General features: G+C 52.4%; 1 protein-coding gene across 3 annotated transcripts in view; it reads right to left on the bottom strand.

The window, feature by feature from the left end:
• The window catches only part of Gdap1l1 (ganglioside induced differentiation associated protein 1 like 1), a 28,038-nt gene extending 15,666 nt beyond the window's left edge, over window positions 1-12,372 (bottom strand). For all 3 annotated transcript variants that reach the window (XR_009225788.1, XR_009225787.1, XM_046433531.2), the window contains exons 1-4: window positions 12,072-12,372; window positions 3,726-3,918; window positions 2,760-2,933; window positions 262-359 (exon numbers count right to left, since the gene is read on the bottom strand). Coding sequence is in view for 1 of the 3 variants with exons in the window: in XM_046433531.2 (XP_046289487.1) it covers window positions 262-359; window positions 2,760-2,933; window positions 3,726-3,918; window positions 12,072-12,251 (645 nt within the window). In the remaining 2 variants the exon portion in view is untranslated. The remainder of the gene's footprint in view (window positions 1-261; window positions 360-2,759; window positions 2,934-3,725; window positions 3,919-12,071) is intronic.
• Window positions 12,373-16,828: the final 4,456 nt, after the last annotated feature.

Below are 16,828 nucleotides of genomic sequence, written 5' to 3'. Positions count from 1 at the left end.
CCTCAGAACTTCTTACCCAAGAACCTGTGTTCAATGCTCTGCTTTTGGAGACAGAGCCTCAGGTGTAAGGAACAGGCCCTGGGGTGGCGATGGCTTGTCCAAGATCAAGCATCCAGTAAGTGGCAGAGGACACAGAGTTGGCAAAGCAAGCAAGGATTTCCTTTTCAAATCAGCAGCCAGTGGTCACCTCAGAACCGCCTTCTCCAGTTGTCCCTCCCATGGACAGACGGTGGGGAGCGCGGGTGGGCTGGGGGCACTCACCATGAGCTTCTTCTGCTTAGACAGGTAGGGCTCCGAGAGCTGGGGCTCCTCTTCGTGGTCCAGTTTCATGAGGTCCGTGGTGGCGTTGGCTAAATGTCCTGAGAAGAGAACAGGAAGGGTCCTATCTTGACCCCCAGGGCCTCCCGTCCTTCCCCCACAACTGGGAATCAGTCCATCTGAACACTGGTGGGGGGATGACAACGGCAGCAGCCAAGACTTAGGGTCACTACAGGCTGTGTCACGGGGCCATGAGACACCATCCTGCCCTAGGCTCAGGCCAGTGGGTGAGAAAGACACCAAGTCCTTGTGACATGGCACAATCCATCTGTAATGAAGAATGGCACAATGCTGTGGGGCCTAGAGGGCCCCCAGGAAGCCTCACCGAGGAGGAGACAGTGCCTGGTGGAATAGCAGGAGATGCCAGAAACAGGCAGAACTCCCAAACCCAGGCCTTATTGTCCTCTAGGCCTCCCTGCCCCTCTCCCACAGCACCCGGGGCCTTCCCTGCCCTCTAAGAGCTGCGGGACCCACCTTCTCCACCTCCTGCTTGCTCCCTCTTTCATTGAGTGCCCCAGTGTTCCTGTCCCTGGTGATGCAGTTCAGTCACCTTGAGTGTACTAGACCCGCCAAACCTTTGGGGCTGGCATGATCGGCAGCTTCATGGGCATCTTCCAGAAACACCCCATGCAGGGTCTGGGGTTGTGGCTCAGTGGTAGAGCGCTCACCTAACATGTGTGGGGCCCTGGGTTTGATCCTCAGTACCATGAAAAGGTAAATAAATAAATGTATTGTGTACAACTAAAAAGTAAAAAAAAAAAAGAAGAAGAAGAAGAAGAAAGAAAAAGAAATACCCTGGTGAAGCCAGATTTAAAGTTAGGTAGTCAGTGTAGTTAGGTAAATTGGGTCTAATATCATATCGAGTAAAATCTAAAATGGAGGCCATGCTGACAATGAAACGCAGGACAACTCATGGAATGTTAATGAAGTCCCAGAAAGGCCCTAGGCCAAAGTCCACCCCAAAGAAATGTTAATGGAACCCAAGGAACATCCCCAGCAGATTTGAAGATAGCCCATCCCAGAGAAGTGTTAATGAAGTCCTTCCTGCCCAGATTACCTGTGTCCCAACCCTTCCCCCTTACATTCCATCACCAAAACTATAAAAAGGTGAAACAATCACACTGCCACGGACTCCACCTCTTGGGTCTTGGGTCCCCTTCTTCCTCCGGGAGAAGTCTTTTCTGCTGTCCTTTAATAAACTTCTAATTTCTACTCTGACCTTGCCTCGGCATGCTTTTCTGGTGTTATTCTTCAACATTGGGGAAGCAAGGACTCACCGGCCAACAGCGGTAACACTGGGCACCCAAGCCCCTCTGCATCCACTTAACTCCCTTTTAAGTATAGCATTTTGGGTGATTTCCCTCCTTCTTTTTTCCCTGCTCACTGGTATATCTTTGAGAACACATCTGTCATATTTTAAACATTGGCATGCTATGCCATTATATGGTAGTGCCATTACTTATTTGCACAGTCCCCAACCCATGGCAGAGGGTTATTTCCAGCTGTGTTTCCCACTATGACCAACGATGCTGTGGTGACTATCTTTGTACTTCTTGGGGCACATGTCCAGGCGTGCCTGTGGGCCAGTCTCCAAGGCTTGGTCAGTGCCCTCCAGAGAGTGCCCATTTTCTTAGTCTTGCACTGTAATTGCTTGATCTTTGTCTTTGCTCCATGGAACTGAGACCCTGGGATGGCAGAAGTTGTGTCTAACCCTGTCTGTTCCCAGCTCCCTCCTGGTCTCCTAATGTTGTCGACTGAACAGGGAAGGCCACATGGATAAGTTCTGAGTCTTGTTCAAGGGAATTCTGGAGGGACAGGACTGATGCCCCTCCCTGCCTTTGAACATCAGTGGGACAGAAGAGGATGTGAGAGACGGAGGAAGTGACCATTTACCAAACACCTATGATCCACTAGGGCTCTTCCTGTCTCTCTTGACTATGGGACCCCAAGGTGTCTGCAGGAGCCTGGACCGAAGTCTATAGGCAGCTGGCAAAGGGCCAACGATGCTGTGGTCCCACCCCCAACCAGAGACCCCACTGGGGCCTGCCACATCTGGGCATCCTTCCTGGGCAACCATGACCCTGAGTTCTCTCAGGACCCTTGGCCACCAATGACAGTCTGTGGCTGGGATTTCTGGGGGAGGCTTGCAGCTCCCCACCAGTAACAAAAACCTCTGCAGGACAGGCAGCCTCTTCCTGGGAAGGCGGGAGGGCAGGCTTCCAGAGATGGAGGGCCGGAAAGAGGGAAGAGAAGAAAGGCGTTGGGAGGAACCCCCAGTGAGAGACAGGGGCAGAGAGAGAAGCAGGGACAGAAGAGGTGAGAGGAAGAGCAGAGGCAGGAGGAAGAGACCCGGGAGGGGAGTAGGTACCCAAGAGGGACTCCAGTCCAAAGGAGGGGTGCGCGAGGCTGGGGCAACAGTTCCCGCGAGGCCGGGCACTCACTGCGGATCTCTGCCGTGGCGTACTTGGGGATCATGGAGTCGGTGGTGAGCTCAGGGTGCAGGATGCAGCCATGCGTGTAGGCGTCCATGGGCAGCGCGTCCAGCAGCTCCCGGTATTGCAGCACCCGTGCGTGCTGCGGGCTGCCCGCCTCGGGCATCAGGGCCACCACGTGCTCTGTGGGGCACAACCAATGGCCGGGCTGGGGTAGGCGCCGATCCCGACTCAGCCGCCAGCCCCCCAGCATCCTAGAACAAGGACCGTCACACCCAGAAGGCCCGGTCACCCACTTCCAGGGCTCTGCCGCTGGCCCACCCCGGGATCCAGAGATCCAGTGGGGCCTCTCTGCACTGGGCTCTGCCAGGCTGTCCCCGCTGGGCAGCTCCTCTCAGCCTGACTGTGGCCAGGAGGGACCTCGGCCTCGGCCTTGTGCTGCCTAATTTCAAAAGGGACTGGAAACTTGGATGTTTAAGCTCCAGTCTCCTTGATTTTTAACCACAGGCAAGTTCATTAGATACACATGTATGTATCCTTCTATATAAAATCATACATTATATGTATAAATTACTCGCCGGTGACTAAATATCCATGCGTATGTGTTTTCTCTTTGTGCGGGGGGTGGAACCCCGGGCCTCTACCATGGATCCTCACCCCCTCATTCCTTTTGAAGAGCACCTGCTGGTCCCTGATCCCCTCTCAGTGGCTGCCTGAGCCTCTGCCTGGGCAGTGATCTCCTGAGCCTGGGGATGGCCAAGGGAGGGAGAGGACATAGGGTCCTGCAGGGTCTGGGGTGTTAGGACCCTGCTTGTGTCTATGGGGTTCCTGTGAGTCTGGGCCGGGGCTGGGACCTGGGAAATCTGGACCCTGTCTTGGGGACCTGAGGGACTCCTAAGGGCCCGTGTCTGTGCCTGTGACTGCAGAATTCCTGGGGAAGGGGGCTGTGGCCCCCGGGGAGAGCGGTGGCCATACCTCCCGTGAAGGTGCGCTCTACGTAGTCGATGATCTGGTCGTAGTCGCTGATGATGTTGTCACGGTGGATGATGACAGGCACCTCCTCGCCCAGGTTGAGCCGCATGAACCAGGGCTCCTTGTGCTCGCTCTGCGGCAGGCTCACGTCCCACTCCTCACATGCCAGGCCCTTCTCGGCGATCACCAGTCGCACCTGCAGGCGCCAGGGTCAGAGCGGGGAAGGCAGGCGGACACAGGGACACTGCCCAGGCGGGGCAGGGCGTGCGAGGAGGGAGGTCAGAGGTCACACACAGGAGGGTGACACTGTTGCTTTCAGCGCAGTCTTGGGCACAGGGGCGGGGGGAATGTCTCAGGGGCATGTATTGGGCAGTGGGGGAACATGGGCCTGCCTGGGGTTGAGAGGTGGTGCTGCCTCTGTCTAGGGCCTGGGTTTTACACCTGGACACACCGGGATGGGACTCCTAGCTGGGCCATGGGGGCAAACTCTTTAAGTGTTCTGAGCCTCAGTTTCCCTATTTGCAGAATGGGGGTAACACCAGTCCTGGCACACTTTGCCAGTGTGGGTCTGGCACACAGATGGCAATTCATGATTATCACTATCGTGATCTGACACTTACTCTGGTCTCTGGAGGTAGATCTGTCCAGGAGATTCACCAAAATTCTAATCATTGTCATAATCAAGAGCTAAATTTCTCAAATTAATTGGGAACAAAGTGAGGTGAAAAATAATTTGCCAACATGAGTTGAGGTTTTATTGCTTCCGAACAAGTGCCTTCCCATCTGGCTGTCTGGTTGGATGCTCACAGTAGCCTCCCAGGGGAAGACAGAACAGGGAATATTTCCCTATTTTCCTTGATGAGAAAACTAAAGCCCAGAAAGGGCAAGCAACATACCCAAAGTTACACAGCAGACATAAAGCTAGCAACAATGGTTTCTGACTCTCAGACCAGTGAGTGCCCTTTCCTCTGAGGAATTCCTCCTGGAGTCCTGGGCTTGCCCTCTCCTGAGTCCTTCCTTGTCTCTAGGGTGTTCCAGACAAACACCTGAATTGGCAGAAGCCAACAGCCTTGAGGCTGGGCCTGCTCCTGACCCAGCCCAGTATTTCTTTTCTTTTTATTTTTCTTAAATGGATTATTTATTTATTTATATGCGGTGCTGAGGACCGAACCCAAGGCCTCACACATGCCAGGCAAGCGCTCTACCACTGAGCCATGACTCCAGTCCCCAGCCCAGTATTTCTGAGCTGGAAACAATCAGGCCTGGTTAGAGATCACCTAGTCCAGTTGTCTGTACCTGTGGATGGAGACTAAGAAAGAAGGAGGGACTCGCCCCAGATCCCCTGGCAGGGGGATGGCAAGGGATCCCCTCCCACAGTCTCCTTCCCATTCTACTGCAGTTCTGGGGAGAAGGGGGCACCCCTGAGAGAAGCAAAGGCGGGTTCTCGCTGAGCATCCGGGAGTCCCAGGCCTGGGTGCACTTGGCTGCCCTCTCAGTGCCAGCAGAGGCAGCATGGTGGCAGGGACAGGGCCTTGGAGGGTGTGGGGTCAAATCCCTGCTCCAGCCTTGCTGGATGGCCGAGTGTCGTCACTTCTGTGTGCCTCCTGCTGCGTGAAGTCCCAGAACGACTCCCTGAGACAGCTGTGTGAGGGTTCAAGGCCCCAAGCCCTGTGCCACATCTCAGCTCCCAGGTTTAGACAAGGTTTTAGAGGCCGGCAGGACTTGAAGCCCAGCTGTGCAGCATATTTGCTATGTGACCCTGGACACGTCAGGCAACATTTCTGATCTCTGATTTTTGTGAAATGAGGACTGTGACCTATTCCTTCAAGGCTGGTGTGAGGCTGGAATGGGTGCTGTGTGTGGAGTCCCAGCATGGAGGTTAACCTGTGGGTGCTAAGCATGCGCCTGCACGACCTCCCTGCACCCTGGCTGGCAACCTGGAGCACCCCCTGCCCCGCCCTCTCGGCTAACACCCCTCCCACTGGGCGGAGTGTGGAGGGGAGGTACCGGGCCCTGGACGCCCCGCGCTCTCCGCAGATGCATCTGCTCTGATAGCCAAAGCAGGTCCCCAGGCAGGAGGCAGGGACCCTGTTCGTCGTCCTGGCTCTGCACCTTAATGCTGTGTGACTTTAGAGCTCTCGCTCCCCATTTCTGAATCTCCTTTTCCTCTTCAGTAAAACAAAGTGGCTGGACTCCTTCACAGAACGCCCTGGAGCCCTGCGGGGAGTTGACCGAGCAGGAGGCGGGGCTGGCTCCACCTCCCTGGTGGCGCTGGGCGGAGACTGCGGGTCTGTCCCAGAACTGCAGCGGCCAGCGGCCGGGGCCAGAGCTGTTTGGGTCTGGGCATGAGTGTGAGTGGGTGTGCATGAGTGAGCAGATGCGTGTGCATAGCTGAGCGCACAACTTAGTGTGTACTGAAGCACTGGGTGAGCGTGTTGGTGCGCGGGAGCCAGAGCGTGTGCGGACTTGGGTCTTGGCGCACAAGCATGGCCCATGCCCTGCAGAAACCCGGAGCTCAGGGGTGGCACCGTCCACCCTTTTCTTCTTGTCCCTCCTTTTCCCCTGGGAGTCAGGCTCTGCCCCAGCCGCCCAGCCAGGCTGGGACCTCCCTTTGGGTGGACACGGAGCCGAAGCCGGCCCTTGCAGGTGCAGCTGGCCTTCCATCCCCGCAGGCACCTGCTCCTGGCGACTCCCCAGGCTCTGCCCCGGCTCCAGTGAGGGTATCAGGGCTGCTGCCGCCTGGGGAGGGGACTATCTTTAGAGGCACAATAACCCTGCCTGGAGCCGCCTCAGGGTCACCCTGGCAGGTGGCCAAGGAGACGTTCACCTTCAGCCGAGCTGCAGGCCAGAACCCGGTGCCAGCCTGCGGGGGAGGGAACCTGAAAGGAACCAAGCCCAAGGGAAGGGCACGAATCCACCAAAGCCATCTGCCATCTCTGCCTCCTGGAGGCTCCACCAGATGTAGGTGGTCACCACCCCTGTGATGAGACTTCAACCATTGCCCACTGGTGCTTCAATTGAGGGGTCAGACACTGTCCCTCCTCAGCCAGGCCCTATTTATGTGGTGCACTGATTTGGCATCTGTAACCAGTCATTTAGTTGCTGTGTGACTTTCTAAAAGGCACTCAAGTCTCTGAGCCTTAGTTTATTTATCTCAAATATCTTTTCCCACCAAAAGAAAAATTTAACAGATTTTTTTGTTTTTTAAAGCAGTTATAGGTTTGCAGAATCAAACACTTTCTTTAGGTAACAACTTATGGCTTACAAATACATCACTTCTTAACAGTTGTTCATTGAGGGCCTGATATGTGCCAGGTCTTGTTCCAAGTGCTAGAGTTTCTGAAATGAATGAAAGAAACAAAGATCCCTTCTAAGGTGCTGATGCTCTAATGGGGGCAGATGATAAGCAGTTAAAATGATGAAACTAAGGAACAGGCAAGAGCTATTGGGATGCAAGCATGTCAGGGAGATGGGCTGTAGTTTTAAATAGGAAGGTCCATACAGGGGGCAACTTGGGAGCGGAGGCAGGAGGATCACAAGTTTGAGGCCAGCCTGAGTAACTTAGCTAGAGAGACCCTGTCTCAAAATAAAAAAATAAAAAGGGCTGGGCTCAGTGGTAGAGCACCCCTGGATCCAATCCCCAGTCCCACAATACATAAGTAGGGTGGTCCAGCAGGGCAGGTCTCTCTGAGGATGCGACTCTTGAGCAGAAGTCGAACAAGGTGATCACACTGGGATCTGAAAAGGGAGGTCCGGGCAGAGGGAATGGACGGTGCAAAGGCTCTGAGGCAAGATCAAGTGGATGTGTTTGGAAGTCAGCAAGGAGGATGAGGGCAGGATGGTTGGAGCAGGGACAGGGAGATGAGGAGGGAGGAAGGATCGAGGGGAGGGGCTTTTCAGCAAGGAGCCATGAGTAAATTCAGGGACTGTGTGAACCTTCAATGAGAAACTAACATGTTTACTTCGGTAATAGAAACTGATGCAGGCCTGCCCTTCTTCTAGGGATGTAGGCGATAAAGTACCGCGGTGTCACCTCACTTGACAGTTGTTGCAGTCACCTCAAAATATCATGCATACTCATCGAGACTTCAACATGACAGCCACGAGCAGGCCTGCCACTAGGCTGTGTTATATAATGGGTTAACCAGAAACACACATATCATTATATAACACATGTGTTTTAAAAATATTTCGATAGCTGTACTTCAATATGATTGGTTTCCTTTCTACTCTATAAATCTTAGGTGTTTTATTTTATTCAATTAAAAACAGTAGCTGACTAGGGGCCATAGGCTTCCCCTGACTTTGTCCTGATCCAGGCAAGATCAGGAGCCTGCAGTAGGACCTCAGTCCACTGTGAGGACTCTGGGTCTTTCTTGGAGGGACTGGGGAGCCATAGCAGGCTTCTGAGCAGAAGAGGAGTGGAATGCGGTGCTCTGCTGGCCCTGTCAGTTCTCACCTGTGAGCCTTGGGCAGAATAGTAAATGGCCAAGTGCAGCAGAGACAGGCTGGGGGTGGGGGGGGCAGTGCTTGGGAGTTTGAAAGTGGAGGCTGCTCGGGGAGGTGGAGACCATTCTCCCTGCCTGGTGTCAGGACTGGTTCCTGGTAGGAAGTTGGGTCTCTTACCCCAGGAACAAAGGCTGGGCTAGGGGCTCCCCAGATCCATCCAAGACAGAACCTGAGAAGGTGGGGTAAGGGACTCTAAACCAGGCTTGGGGCAGCAACCAGAAGAGGTCCTCAGAAAGTTGCCATGGTAGAAATAACAGCAGTATCTACAGCTCACATAGCACTTCTGCACTGTTCTGAGAGCAGCACATGCATTTACTCCTTTAATCCCTACAAAGCCCCAGCAAGGTGGGTACTAACACCTACTGATATCCTTGACCTATAGAAGAGGAAACAGGCACAGAGACAGTACATAATTTGCCCAAAGTCACACAGCTAACAAGTAGCAATCTTAGTTTGTTTTTTTTTTAATATTTATTTTTTTAGGTGTAGATGGACCCCTTTATTTTTATATGGTGCTGAGGATCGAACCCGGGTCCTGCCTGTGCTAGGCGAGTGCTCTACCGAGCCACAATCCCAGCCCCCAATCTTAGTTTTTTTAATAAGCTGGCAGGTGTGAGTTAGGACAGAGAGACGCACAAAGGCAGGGGGCACAGAGATAAAGGGTTGTTCTCCCTTCTTGGGGAGGAGGGAGCAAGGCAGGCTGTACCACCCATCTACTCCTTTTTCCCCTGGGGAAGCTGAAGACCAGAGAGGGTCAGGCCACACAGCTGTTCGTGGGGCTGCCAGCGCTACACTCAATGTCTGACGCCCTGCATTTCTTGCTCCTCTCAAACTCACTTCTACTCTGAAAGGCAGAGGAGGCTGTGCCAGGAACACCCTCAGAAGCCACTGTTTGCACCACACATTCAGAGCCTCCTTCAAACCCCATGGCCTCCAACTATTATATATGGTGGTGCTTGGAGGTGCACAGTGTTAAGCATGTGACTGTAGGTGACATTATCCCATCCTCACAGTGCTCTGAGGGGGTACTGCCATTATCTGCACACAGATGAGCCAAGTGAGACCTAGAGAGGAGGGACGCCTGCAGAGGGTGATGTCGCTGGGACACAGCGGCTTGGGATTGGGCCTGGTCTCTAGCCGATGCCACAGCCTGTGTCTTTATAATGGTGGCCAGCCCTGGGTGAGCACATCCTACATGCTATCCCAGGTGATTCACATGGGTCCGTCTGCTGACTTGCAATGTCCTGTCCAGGAGCTCTGTCATTATCCTTAGGGAGCAGGTTGGATAACTGGGGCACAGGAGATCAGCACCTGAATGGGGTTACCTGCTGGCTGATGGCAGAGCTGAGTGCCAAGCCTGGGCTCCAGAGCCTGGGTCTCCAACAACCCCCCCACCCAGCGGAGCTGCCGTCAGCCCTGGAGGTGGGCTGTTTTCTGCTATTAATACTCATGTGCCATTAGGGACAGGCTTCTCAGAGGTCCACGGTGGGGCCTCTCTGCAGGCAACCAAAGCGCTTCAGGGCTTTGGGAAGGCAGGGAATGTGCCCACTCCTGCTCCGTGTCGGGCACTACACCTCTCCGTCCTCTAAGACTCCCATGGATTCTGCAGGGGAGGACGGAAAGTCTCCTTTTCCAGATGAGGATGTTGTGGTACAGAGAGGCAAAGCAACTTTTCCAAGGTCACTCAGCCAGTAAGCAGCCAGGGTGAGACTGGAACCCAAACTCATCTTTCTGTGAGGCTGTCCTGCCCCTGGAATCCACCATGGGCCCTGAGCAGCGGGAAGGCCCTCAGCGGGGGAGGAAGGCTGATGTCCAGCCTGGGTTGTTCCACAACTCAGTCAAAAGTGGAGTTGCAGTGGGTGCTCCCATCCCTGACTGCAGGGCCACCTAAGCCCTGAGCTCAGGAGGAACAGGAAATATTCTATGAGGCCCTCTTGGGGATGGTGATAGGAGATGTCTTCCTCCTGCTCCCTGTCCATTCTCAGCCACTGGGACCTGATTCCCAAGGATTAGGTGGAAGGAGATTCTAAAATCTGGGAGACAGTCTGATTCATCTTCAACCCCCCAGTACCTTAAACAGAGTCTGGCATGCAGTAGGTGCTCAGCAAGCATGTGTAGAATTTATGGACTGGTCCCAGAATGACCTTGCATAACTCTGGCCCTCCTTTGCTTAGATGTGTGTGTGTGTGTGTGTGCGCGCACGCGCGCGTGCTTTTACATGCTGGGACATGAATCCAGGGTCTTGTGCATGCTGAACAGGAGCTATACCACTGAGCTACACAAGCACCCATTATTACCAGAGACTTGGCCCATCACCAGACATTACCTCAGCATTTGTTTTCCTTGCGGTACTGGAGACTGAACCTGGGGTCTCCATGTTAGGCAAGCATACTCCCAAGCTACACCCCTCTAGTCTTTTTTATATTTTATTTTGAGACAGGGTCTTGTTTTGTTGCCCAGACTGGCCTTGAACTTGTGCTCATCCTAAGTAGCTGGGATTACAGGTGTGCGTCACTGTGTCCGGCCATCATGAGCACTTTTTGTGCATCATCTCATTTTGTCCTCATAATAGCCCTCTAAGGAAGTAACTGTGATAGGCCCATTCTGCAGATTATAACATTGAGAGTCTGGAGAGGCAAAGTGACTTATCCAAAGCTCTACAGTGAGCATGTGGGGAAGCTGGCTCTCCCACTGAGGTCTGACTAGCCTCAGAGCCTAGATCTAAGCTGGGGCTCCTCAAGGGTGATGGGTGGCCCAGTTACCTCAGCAGCACCTGGGAGCCTATTGGAAATGCAGTGCCTGGGTCCCCCCCCACTGAACTGAACCAGAACCTCTGGGGCAGAAACTGGCAGGCCATGTCTTACCCTGACGCTCTGTGGCTCTTTGGCAGCATGAGGAGTGCCTGTCTAGAGTGCTAAGTTATGCCACCCCTTCAACAGCCCTGGCGGCCTCCCTGGGAAGGGGCTGGAACTAGAGGCAGCTATTATTATCATTATCCCATTTTCCAGACAATGAACCCCAGCCTGAACCAAGTCTCAGAGCCAAGTCTTTGGGTTCGAAAGCCCCTCTCCTTCACGAAATCTGTTTTTCCATGTGGGAAATGAATGAAAGGAACAAAAGATTCTCCCAAGGAGAGGAAGAGTCAGGGTCAGACGTGGTGCCGCTTAGGCCCCAGTAGGACCGGTCTCTGGGCTCTGGCCATGGTGCTGAAACCATGCCTGAGAGAAAGGACGGCCTCCCGGGGTGGGGGATTGAGTGCCCTGGAGGCTCCTGGGTCACAGGGGTGCAGTTTCCGGGAGAAGGGGGATCCTTAATAACTCAGAACCAGGCTGGGTTTCCAACTACCCCCAAACCCACGGGTCAGAGAAGGGTCTAAGGGGCTGGAGCCAGTCTGTGTCTTTAAGAGCAAAACAGACCTCTAGGGCCGCGGGGCTGGTAGGAGGGCTCCCTCCTTCTCAGCTCCAGAGCAGGGGTAGCGCCTGGGGACTGGCCTTCCGAAGCCACCCGGGGAAGGCCCCCGCCGGCACAGAGGGCGGCGGAGCTGCGACCTGGGGCCTGCAGTGTCCGGGGCGGCAGCGCAGAGGGAGGGCGGCCGGGCTCAGCCCGGGGCGGCGGGTCCCCGGGGCGGCGGGTCCCCCGCTGCAGCCCTCCGCAGGCCGCCTCCCCGCCGCCCGTTCCCTTCCCCGGGCCTTTGTCTCTCTTCCCAGCGCCCCCAGCACCGGGTCTTTCCGGGAGGGAGAGGCAGCACGGATGCTGCTTGCCCTGGGGGCCGTCGCCTGCCCTCCCCGAGCTCCGGCCCCTCCCCGCGCCCGCCGCGCCCGGCGCCCGCGGTCGGTCTACCTTCTGCGAGCTGAAGGACTGCGTCCAGTGGTACAGGACCAGGCTCTCCCGGGGCCAATGGGCGGGGCTGGCCGCCTCGGGCGCGTCGGGGGCCTCGGCCGGCTTGGCCGCATCGCTCTCCAGCGCCGAGATGGGCCACCAGCTGCAGTTGGTGGGGGTCAGGTTGTTGGGGGTCGCCATGGCGGCCCGGGATCCGAGGAGGAAAGAAGGCGGCTCCGGCGGCGGCGGCTCTCTCGCCCAGCATCACATGGCCTCGCCGAGCCGGCCCCTCTCCTCGCCTCCCTCCCCCTCCTTCTCCGCGAATGGCATTACTCACCGGGCGGGGGGAGGGGCGGGGATCCCGGGAGCTCCGTCCCCTCCCGGTGGCCCGCCCCTGGCCGGCGCGGAAAAGCCGCCGGTCCGCGTGGGCTCTCTGGAAGGGCGCGAGCAGCCGAGGGGTGGGGACCGTGCCCCCCAGATAGCCCCAATCTGGCCAGGCACCTGCCGAAGGCTCCACCATTATAAACGCATTTACGCCTCTTAATCTTCCACGAAGGAAATGCCTCTTAGGATAACTGGCATCATAGAGATCCGTTCCTTTTTCAAATTAGCGTCGGGAGAGAGTTTATCTCTCTTTGCTATTTTCGAACTTTTTCCCTGAAGGGCCTGAAAGAGCAGAAGGGAACCAGTGAGTTATTTAACAAACACCGGCACTTAGCCATCAACCAATTTAGCGCCTTGATAATCCTGTTGGCCTCGCTTTATGGAGGGGAAACTAAGGCACAGAGAGGCTAAGTGACCTTGCCGAAGGTCACTTTGTCACTAAGTGGTGGAGCTGAGATTCAAATCCAGGCAGTCAGTGCTGTCAGCCAGAAAATCCTGATATGATGATAATGTAAGCAGAGCTGCAAGCATTTATCAATGCAGGCACTTCCCATGCAGCATCTCATTTTATTTGCACAATAATCATTTTCCCCAGATGAGGAAGGTGAGGCTCAGAGATGCCACTGATCCAAGGTCACACCACCACCCAGGAAAATGAGACTTAAGTAGAGGAGATCATTTTGCCAACAGTTATCCTAAACATTCATAGGAAGTTTACATAAAGTTCCCGCTTTTCTTCATCAGTTTTACCATTGAGCAAATACAGAACAGATCTCGAGACAATAAGACAATAAGACACAAATATAGTCACCTATCTCTTATCAAGGGGAACAAGCTAACACGTTGTTATTGTGCAAACATCCCAACGTATTTATAAGAACTAGGATGACTAGAATATCACTAGGTGACATAATCTTATGGGATTTCCATCCCATATGTGGTCCGTGGTTGACCTATGTTCTTAGGCAGTGCATGGCTGTAAATTACCTAGAGAGGTAAGCATCTCAGTTTGCTACTGGGGACTCCTCCCCTACTATAAGCATGGCTCATAGAAGTCAGTGTCCTTTCTTCTACCATGTAACAAAAATTCTGTGGCCCACGGGTTTCTCTTTTTGCCCTGGCTGTCAGGAAGCTTGAAGCTACATTCTCTATTAATTCCAATTGTTACCTTAGCTCCCCCCACCCCTACCTTCAGCAATTTCATTGTCACTCTTTTATGATAATTTTCTTTTTCCTCCTTTGAGTGTTTTGTTCACTGATTTTGCAAAGAAAGATATGGTGCATTTTGAGGGAAATTCAAATATCTGTGAATTCAAGGAAGATATTTAAGGGAGTTAGAAAATCTGGCCCCTTTCTATGTCTTAAACTTGATCACATCCATCCAGACAGGCTGATTCACAGCTGTTCAGAGGTATATTTAGTCCCTCTACTAATATTACTAAGGACCCATGTGTGCCAGACACCTTACTAGGCCCCAGACATATAGTGATGAATAAGAGTCTGCCCTGACCTTTGCATTATACACTCAGCAATACATCTAACAGCACAAAAGGTCTAACTCATACTTTATGACACTTTCTACTACATGGTCAGACCATAAAAAAATTGACAACTTCTACTGATGGACATATATACTGTTTCTAATCTTTTGTTATAAAAATAAAGTTGCAGAGTGGGCATGGTGGCCCACATCTATAATTCCAACTACTCAGGAGGCTGAGGAGGGAAGATCACAAGTTTGAGGCTAGCCTCAGCAACTTGATAAGAACCTGTCTCAAAATTTTAAAACATTTTTCAAAAAGGTTGGAGATGTAGCCCCATGGTAAGCATCTTTGGGTTCAATCCTCAGTACTGAAAATAAAATAAAAAGAAAGAAAGAGTTGCAATAATTTATTCATATACATTGTATTCACCTGAGTGTACACTACATGTTAAATTCCTAGAAGTAGCATGACTGTCAAAGGACATGTCTTTAGTAAAGGTCCCAATTTATACTCCTCATTAACAATCTAGGACAGTTACCATTTCCCTATCCTCCTGCTAACCATATATATATAATATATTGAGAGAGAGTGAGGGAAATTTCCATTTCTGTTTTTGATGCTAGGGATCGAAACCAGGGGCACTTTATCACAGAGCTACATCTGAGTTCTTTTTTTTTAATATTTATTTTTTTAGTTTTCAGCGGACACAACATCTTTGTTTGTATGTGGTGCTGAGGATAGAACCCGGGCCATACACACGCCAGGCGAGCGCCCTACCACTTGAGCCACATCCCCAGCCCTACATCTGAGTTCTTTTTATTTTTCACTTTAGCTCAGGGTCTCACTAAATTGCCGAGACTGGCCTTGGACTTTTCTGAGCCCTCCGAGTAGCTGAGACTACAGACAAGGGCCACTGTTCCTGGCACCATATTTTTAAACATTTTTTTTCTGAATTTACAGGTGAAAAATGGAATCTTGTCTTTGGTATTTCAATTTACTTTTTTTGTTTTTACTTTTCAAACATGAAAAAGCAAATAGCTCAATGAACAACACTTAGAAATAATCATTGTTTAAAAATTACCATATTTGTTTAATTGGGGGCGGAGTATTTGGAAACAAATTACATGCATCATGATATTTCTCCAACTACCGTCCTAGGTACTACATAAAGTATTAAAGACTTTATATTTAACATAGGTCATTTTCTTATTCAAAAATACAAATTTCACCCTTAAAAATTTAACAAGGCCCTAACACTCTAGTTCATAATTGAAATTCACCAGTTTTGCCAGAAGTGTCTTTACAGTCAGTTCCAAGCAGGAGCCCGTCATGGACCCCACACCAAAGTCTGTGGCTGCCTCTCTTAGGTGTCTTAGTCTGGAGTGGTCCCTGCTCCCTTTCCCAGGGCACTCCCCAAAGGGACTGGGCCAGACACCCTGTGCAATGTCCCACCCTGGCAGTTTTCTGATTGTCTCATTGCCATGTCCTTTAGTTTCTTATACTGACCCCTGCATTTCTACAAAGTAGCATCTGGACCCCAAAGGATGGATTAGAATTAGGTTAGACATTTTGGGGGCAAGGATTTAATCAATACTTCTTGGAGGTGCTGCCTGCTTCATTGTGCCTGTATCAGTAGTTACAATGTCATGTTGTCCCACTATGATGCTGAATGTGGTCACAGGTTAAGGTGGCGACCACAGCCCTCCATGGTAAGGGTCCATTTCTCCTCTTCCAGCCAGCGTTGGATCCACTCATCCATTTATGGCTTCAAATGAGTCAATTAGCAGGGTCGTAAAATGAGGATTTTCTGATTTTGCCCTTTCATCTGCACTTCTCAGTGTGCATTCTTTACTTGAATTTCATTAAATATGAGTGAAATTGACCATCCTTTCAAATGTTTAAAAGCCATTTTAATTTCTTTCAAAGGGAATTGTCTTGTGTTTCCCTTGGGATCTGGGCAATTATGGAGCAGCTGGTGTTATGGTTTGGCTCTGGAATGTTCCCCAAAGGCTCATGTGTTGAAGGCTTGGTCCACAAAGCAGCAATGTTCAGAGTGGACCCTTTGGGAAGTGATTAGATCATGAGAGTTCTGATCTCACCAGTGGATGGATCCATTGATGGATTCATAGGTGAATGGAGCTGCGTGGAGCTGGGAGCTGGTGGAAGGGAGAGTCCTGGGGGTGTGCCCTTGTAGTCTTGCCAGTCCCCCCTCTCCTCCTGCAATCTCCTTCTCCTTCTTGCTTCCCCCTTCCCTTCATGCTGGCTATCCAGGTCCCTTGAGGTGAGCAGCTATCTCCCACTATACTCTTCTGCCATGATACTCTGCCTCACCTCCAGCTCAAAACAATGAAGCCAGCCGGCAATGGACTGCATCCTGTGAAACCATGAGCCCACATCAATCTTTCCTCCTTTGTTTTTCTCAGGTGTTTTGTCCTAGTGATGAGAAGCTGAAAGGCTGACTGTGGGAAGCCATCCTGACACGTGACTGGGCGGCTCCCGTTAAGGGTCTGAGGCGTTCTGGCTGTGTCGGAACTTTCCCGGCCCTTTCCTGATGAGAGAACCCGACCGTGTGGGGCTGTGACTGACCACTGACCCCGGGGGCCCAATCACTGACCCTGACCTTGGAGTGCAGTCCCCCCTCAACCTTCATTGGATGGAATTATCCCCTGAATTTCTTGTTCCCCAATAAAAGGCTACTCCCTGGCGGGTTCACTCTCTCTCTCTCCTGCTAGCCCTGAGTAATCCTTGCTGCCCTGCTGGGCGGTTAGAGGTTGGAGCCAGAGAGGGGAGCCGTCTCGGACCTGGCAATAGAAATAAGGTAACTGAGTCTGTGTGTTTTATTTCGATCTCTTCTAGCTAACTTTATGCCAAGAACCTCATTAATGAAACCATTGCGCAGGCCGCATGGTG

The sequence above is a fragment of the Marmota monax genome, unplaced genomic scaffold (assembly GCF_021218885.2).
Source record: "Marmota monax isolate L192 unplaced genomic scaffold, Marmota_monax_Labrador192_F-V1.1 WCK01_AAM20220418_F8-fsc00014, whole genome shotgun sequence".
NCBI lineage: Eukaryota > Metazoa > Chordata > Mammalia > Rodentia > Sciuridae > Marmota > Marmota monax.
The sequence above is the reverse complement of the archived record's forward strand: the minus strand, read 5'-3'. Positions and strand labels throughout refer to the sequence as shown.